This window comes from Podarcis gaigeae (genome assembly GCF_964106915.1).
Source record: "Podarcis gaigeae genome assembly, chromosome: 14".
In the NCBI taxonomy this organism is placed as follows: Eukaryota; Metazoa; Chordata; class Lepidosauria; order Squamata; family Lacertidae; genus Podarcis; species Podarcis gaigeae.
This window is the reverse complement of record NC_139690.1, coordinates 52,875,744-52,883,106: the sequence shown is the minus strand read 5'-3', so window position 1 is coordinate 52,883,106 and position 7,363 is coordinate 52,875,744. Positions and strand designations below refer to the sequence as shown.

Here is a 7,363-nt window from a genome sequence, read left to right as displayed (position 1 = left end):
ATAGGAGAAACAAGACCCTCTTGAGATGTTAATGCTGCGAACCCCTCCATCGTAGGCTCAGGTGTGGTTCATATGTGTAAATAAGCCATATATCACAAAGAAGCCACAGGCTGCACTGTGCCTCATTCCCATGGACCCTGGGAGAGCGCCTGGAACCCCTGGGATCTCGCATCCTTCAGAGATTGGGGTGGCAGGCAATTAATTAGGTGTGTGTGAGTGTATCAAGGAATAATAGAATCATAGAACTGTACAGTTGGAAGGATCCCTGAGGGTCATGCAGTCCAAACGCCTGCAATGCAGAAATCTCAACTAAGGCATCCATGACAGACGGACATGGACGTGTGTGTGTAATAATAATTTTGTGTGTGTGTGTTGGCAGCACACAAACACATAAGAGTAATGAGCTGTCCACCGTAAATGGTTTAATTAGCCAAAGGCCTGGGAGTAGAGGAATGTTTTTGCCTGGTGCCTAAAGACATTTCAGGCAAGCCTCCCCGGGGAGAGCATTTTTTTTAAATTAATTTTATTTTTTACCAACCACCAAAACACAAACAGTGAAACCCACCAGGCGGCTGATACATTGGGTTTACAATATTCAATAAAATACATATTCAATAATATACATGTTCAATAATATTCAATAATAGCATATTCAAATCAACCATATGTACACTTCTATATACCTTAACACACCTCCTTCCACAAGATTTATTCAACTTTTAACATTTTAATTGCCCCAAATTGTTCAAACCTACTCAAATAATTCAATATCTTCTCAAACCAATCCTCCTCTTTCGCACTGACCTTAAACCCTTTCATTCTATGTATCTTCACAGTTAGGTATTCTAAAATTATAATATTATTCAGTTTTTTACTCCATTGGTTCACCCCTAGCTCTTTTGCATTTTTCCAATTACCGCTATAACCTGTCTGGCTGCAATTACCATCAACTTTACCCATTTGCATTCCTCTTTTGTTTTTAACTCGGTAATACTCAGGGTAATAAGAATGATTAATTTAGTTATTTCCACGTTCCTTCCCACAATTCCCAATATTTCTATAGCAATCTGTTTCCAAAATTCATTAACTAACGGACAATCCCAGCACATATGACTGTATGTTCCCATCACTCCACATTTCCTTCAGCAATTCTTACTTCCAGATTTTATAAGATGATATAACCTTACTGGTGTATAATACCCTGGGGAGAGCATTGCATCAACAAGGGGCCACCACAGAGAAGGCCTGCTCTTACGTTGCCAACCCTCCAGACCTTTTGTGGAGAGGGGCACATGGAGATGGGCCTCAGATGACGATTGCAGGGTCTGGACCAGTTCATATTGGGCATGCGTGTGTGTGTTTGCCCATGGGTCAGCTTCAAGTCTGAGCCGTGTCTTTCCTGGGGTCCATAACCGCCTCCTGAGCTTGTCTCTTCCTCCTGGCAGGACATGCTGTTCCTGGGAGACTTCAACGCCGGCTGCTCCTACGTCCGGCCTGAGGACTGGCCCCGCATCCGCCTGCGCACCAACAGTGCCTTCCAGTGGCTCATCCCAGACGCAGCAGACACCACGGTGACCAGCACCCACTGTGCCTACGACAGGTGAGTGGCGGGAGGCCAGGGCCCGGAGGCTCTTTCTCTCTCCCCCCGCCCCCCCGCCCCAGAGCCACTTTGGGACTGCAAAAACAACGCAGCAGTATTGAGTGACTGGTCTCTGCACCCACAACAGACACTGCAATTCTCATAGAATCATAGAGATGGAAGGGACCACCAGGGTCATCAGTTCCAACCCCCTGCAATGCAGGAATCTTTTGCCCAATTTGAACCCACAACCCTGAGATTGACCGTCTCATACTCTACCGACTTCACCCCCGGAGGCATACTCCATTGTCTTTCGAGACAGGAGGACGCCAACAACAATCAGATTCATCCCATTGTTCTTTTTTTATTATTTGTTGATATTTAACTGAAAGTTAATGCAGGTGGCGCTGTGGTCTAAACCACTGAGCCTCTTGGGCTTGCCGATCAGAAGGTCGGCGGTTCGAATCCCCGCGACGGGGTGAGCTCCCGTTGTTTGGTCCCTGCTCCTGCCAACCTAGCAGTTCGAAAGCACATCAAAGTGCAAGTAGATAAATAGGTACCACTTCGGCGGGAAGGTAAACGGCGTTTCCGTGCGCTGCTCTGGTTCACCAGAATCGGCTTAGTCATGCTGGCCACATGACCCGGAAGCTGTACACTGGCTCCCTCGGCCAATAAAGCGAGATGAGCACCGCAACGCCAGAGTCGTCTATGACTGGACTTAACTGTCAGGGGTCCTTTACCTTTTTAACTGAAAGTTTTATTGATGGCTTCCCTGTGTAGATGTTGTTGTTTGTAATTTGATCTTCAGTTTTGTCTATACATTTCGTTTTTTGCTTTTCAAAGATTATTTGACTGTGTTTTCTGTAAACCACTTAGGGATTTTTGCCTATGAAGCGGTATCTAGATATTATTGACGAGAGAGATGGGCAGCCTTGATGGCTCAGACCCATTTTAAAGTCACCTAAGGGACGCGGGTGGCGCTGTGGGTTAAACCACAGAGCCTAGGACTTGCCGATCAGAAGGTCAGCAGTTCAAATCCCCGCAATGGGGTGAGCTCCTGTTGCTCGGTCCCTGCTCCTGCCAACCTAGCAGTTCGAAAGCATATCAAAGTGCAAGTAGATAAATAGGTACCGCTCCAGCCGGAAGGTAAACGGCGTTTCCGTGCGCTGCTCTGGTTCGCCAGAAGCGGATTAGTCATGCTGGCCACATGACCTGGAAGCTGTACGCTGGCTCCCTCGGCCAGGAAAGCGAGATGAGCGCCGCAACCCCAGAGTCGTCCACGACTGGACCTAATGGTCAGGGGTCCCTTTACCTTTAAGGATGGGGTGGGGGCGGGGGGTCCCCTCGCATTCTGTGGAGCAGGTTCCCAAATGTAACTGTGCCCTTGTGGCGCCTTGCAGGATTGTGGCGATGGGCCCCAGACTCGGAAGTGGCATCCTGCCCGGCTCAGCCAAAGTCAACAACTTCCAGCAGACCTTCAAGCTTCAACAGAAGGACGTGAGCAGCTGTTTCAAAAGTCTCATGGGTTTCCCAGTGTGGGGGGGGGGAGGGACGGAGGGATGGTCACTGCCGACCAGGCTGGGCGTGGGGAGCTCTGGTCTTAGAATAATTTGATCTTCGAGTTGGAAGAGACCCCCAAGGATCCTCTAGTCTAACCTGCTGCAGTGCAGGAATCTCAGCTAAACCAGCGATGACAGATGGGAGTCTTTTCCACCGTCATGAGACCCCCCCAAATGAGCAACTTTCCTTCCAGTGCTTGGGCACAACTCGACTGACACACACCAGAGTGCCAGACTGAAAAAAGGAGTGTTGCTGGCCCAGTGCTCTGGGACAAGGACTTTTGTTGGACCAAAAAACCAGGACATTCCAGGATCCAACCAGAAGCCAGGTTTGGCTTCTGTTCTTCTAGGGATGTGCCCTTTGAAACAGGGCAGTTGAGAGGTGTGTGTGCATTAGAAGAAACGAATTCACCCCAAACAGCGGGGAATGTTCAGGGAGTTGGGGATGTTTAGCCTGGAGCAGAAGAGACAGAGAAGTGACCTAGCAGCCACGTTGAGCCTGGAAAAGAGGAGGCTGAGAGGAGATGTGCCATCTTCAAATAACTCAAGGGCTGTCACATGGACAATGGAGCAAGCTTGTTTTCTCCCGCCCTGGAGGGTAGGACTCGAACCCATGGCTTCAAGTTACCAGAAAGGAGATTCTGACTCAACATCAGGAGAAACATTCTGATAGCAAAAGCGTTCAGCAGTGGAATAGACTCCCTTGGACGGTGATGAACTCTCCTTCCTTGGAGGTTTTTAAGCAGAGGTTAGATGGCCCTCTCTCAGGAATGCTTTGACCGTGACTCCTGCGTCGCAGCGGGTTGGACTAGATGACCGCTGGGGTTCCTTCCAACTCTCTGATTCTGCATGCCCCCCCCAAGACAGCCTCCTCTTCCCCCTAACTCCGCTGTTTCTTCCTTTCTTTTCCAGGCCTTGGCTGTTAGTGACCATTTCCCCGTGGAAGTGACACTGAAATCTCTCGGCATTTCCTCCACCGCCGTGTAGTGTCACCCCCAACGTAGACCCCCCAGGGGGCTGCAGCGCTCTGCCCTCCGGCTGCAGGGGTAGAAAATGGGCAGATTCAAAGGCCACGCTTTAGTTTTGGGAGAAGCCCCCAGGTCCCTCTGGCTTTTGGACGTCCAGGACGCCAGGCTCCAAGTGGTCCTTTCTGGTGCACGTGAAATCCAAGCACTCTTCAAAACAAAAGAGGATTAATTCCACCCAAATGTTTTTCCAGCTGCTGTGAATGATGATGCTAAAGACGAACTGCCAAATTGCCAAAAATCATGGCTTATGCAAGGGCTGATGGATCTAACAAATGGAAACTCAGCGAGATAATAATAAATAATAATAATAATAATAATAATAATAATAATAATAATAAATTTTTATTTGTATCCCGCCCTCCCCGGCCAAAGCCAGACTCAGAGCAGCTAACATCATATAAATCAGACAATTTGCATAATACAATATACACTATGCAAATAAAATAACATTCAACATTCATTAAAATAATATAGAATATTAAATATGGCAAATCAAAATGGAGGATTTTGCAACACTGAACAAGATATCTTTGATTTTATGGGTAAAGCAAGAAGAAAAACGTTTTAAAGGATTCGAACAAGAATGAGCTTCTTTTTTTAAAAAAAGGAATGAAAAATAATGGGAGATAATTTACAATGTTAACCATTTTCGGGGTCTCTAAGAATTGTAATTAAGAAAATTAGCAAAAATTCATAAAATCATTCCGTCCAATGACAGTTCTCATCTTGTGAGTTCTTTTCTCACAAAGATGTCAGACCTTTGCAAGCTGAGTCCATTTTGTCCACACTGGTCCTGCCAAGCCCTCGCTCAGCCTTTCGCAACCTGCTGCCCTCCAGTTTCTCTTGGGACTACAACTCCCATCAGCCCCCTGCCAGCACAGCCATATTAGGAGGGGCTGTTGAGAGTTGTAGTCCCAAGCGCCTGGAAGACTGCCGCTATTTGCAAAGGCCGAGGAAGACCACAAGAAGCTGGGCTGCGCAGGTGTAGCAACTGCACTGGACGGCTGCCAGCTGAGCGTTCCTTCAGCGCCAGGGCTGGATGGGCATCTGAGAGACCCCCACGCACTGAAACGAGAAGGGTGCTCCCCACTCCCATATGTAATTCAAAATAAAAAGAGTACTGAACCATAAAACAAAACTGCATCGGTCATGTTTCATCCTGCCTCTTCTCTCAGTTATCTGAACGTTAAAACAATAAATTACAAAACATACAACGTATTTCTCTCTGTGTGTGAAAAAACTATAACTCTGGAGAATGCATCAATAATAAAATTATAGAATTGTAGAGATCTGTTAACGGAGAAATCTGAGGGCTCCCTTGGACAAAAAACAAGGACGCCAGCCAGGAATACCAGAGCAAAAGAGCAGCCAGGAGGCTTGGTCTTGATGGAAGACTGTGGCGACAGGACTCCCACCTGCCACCAGGTGGAACAAGATGGAAGCCCCCAACAAAAGAGAACCCAAACTTTTATTAGCTGCTAATCCCCATGTTACACCCCGCAAACTACATCACGGTGACATCATGACAGGGGAGGTCTGGTGGCAGGAATCTGAGCATCCTGGACCCTGCCCCATGGTTCCCCTTGCCCTCCACCAAACACCCATCAAGTGGAACAAAATAGATCTTTGCATTTCCCTGTTTCCCAGCCAAGATCATTGCACCCTTTTGTCTTCACCTGGGTTTGTTATTTCTGGAATGGCTGCCTGTCTGGCACTCAGGTATCAGGATGCCAGGAATGATCACTCAGGCAGAGGGGCTGCTGAGTAGCTGAGCTCACATGTCTATATGAATTTCTGAAATTTTCCCAGTGAGCCAGTACACAGATACATTGATCAGTGAATTGTTACATTTGGTATCGTGCAGCAAAGGCCCTTGGAATAGATAGGAAGAAACTGTGATGAAGTGTTTTGTGGGGACAAATCACAAAAGTCACAAAAGTGATTGTGCTGATTTTGGTGGTGGGCTGCATGTGCATGATATCTGCTGGAGGGGCAAACCCCCCCCCCATACATAAATTCCTGCAACAGTTGGAAGGGATCTGCATTGTCATGTAGTCCAGGGGTAGGCAACCTAAGGCCTGGGGGCCGGATGCGACCCAATCACCTTCTAAATCCGGCCGACGGATGGTCCGGGAATCAGCGTGTTTTTATATCAGTAGAATGTGTCCTTTTATTTAAAATGCATCTCTGGGTTATTTGTGAGGCATAGGAATTCATCCATTTCCCCCCTCAAAATATAGTCTGCTGCCCCCAAGTTCTGCGAGACAGTGGACCGGCCCATGGCTGAAAAAGGTTGCTGGCCCCTGGTGTAGTCCAACCCCCTGTGTTTTATAAATCTATTGCAACACATGGCAGGATCTGATTTGCTCACATTATTTCAGCCTGCTTCCGTAGGACGCCCCCTGCTTCTACACTTTCTGAATGTGCTGCTACAGGTAAAAGTCCCGGTTCCAAGAATAATGCACCGTTTTAAAGCTTCAGACCGGCAGAAAGGTGTCGTGCCTGCTTCTGCAACAGTTTGTGGTGTAGAAGTAATTAGAAGGTGTGAAGCGTTGTTGTAAATAAAAACATGCCCTTTTCCCTTATGGGGTATCCAAGAGCCCATATAGAGCCCTTACAAGACTGGCCAGGCTCCTCAGGCAATCCAATCAAGTAACCTGCCAGAAAGGAAATAAACAAGCAACAGGAGAAAAACAACATGCAAATGTTCTGTTTTAGACAGCCTTTTCTGTGATGTATCTGAGGGGTGGTCTTAGGTTACACCCCTTCTGTGATGTATGTATAATGTTTCTGGGGGTGGTCTTGATCTACAGGATGGGAATTTCAAAAGTCTTTATAAGCCCTTGCACAGCATTTTTGTGGGTCCTCCTCTTTTCCTGCATGTAAGGGGAGCACCCTGTTGCAACAGATCAATAAAGATCAAGCTTACTAGCTGCTTTGCTTCTCAATATTCTCTGGTTGGTCTCTGTTATTCTCTCCTACCAATAGGGAACCTATGTAAGGACTCTATATGGGCTCTTGGATACCCCATAAGGGAAAAGGGCATATTTTTATTTACAACAGCGTCATCGCTGTCTCATGTGTTGCTCCTTAGCTCTGCTAGGTTTTTGCAAATGGGAGTAGCAGACCAGGAGTAGCTGCTTTTAGCATTCTGTTCCTTGCCTGCACAGAACAGATGTGTGTGTGTGTGGGGGGGG

General features: G+C 47.2%; 1 protein-coding gene across 1 annotated transcript; it reads left to right on the top strand.

Moving 5' to 3' along the window:
• Positions 1-1,448: 1,448 nt before the first annotated feature.
• LOC310831340 (deoxyribonuclease-1-like) lies at positions 1,449-5,384 on the top strand (the record flags this gene model as incomplete). Its single annotated transcript, XM_083711916.1, has 3 exons — positions 1,449-1,600; positions 2,980-3,076; positions 4,051-5,384. The coding sequence occupies 3 exons, from the start codon at positions 1,449-1,451 to the stop codon at positions 4,123-4,125; spliced, it is 324 nt and encodes a 107-aa protein (XP_083568042.1). The 3' UTR covers positions 4,126-5,384.
• Positions 5,385-7,363: the final 1,979 nt, after the last annotated feature.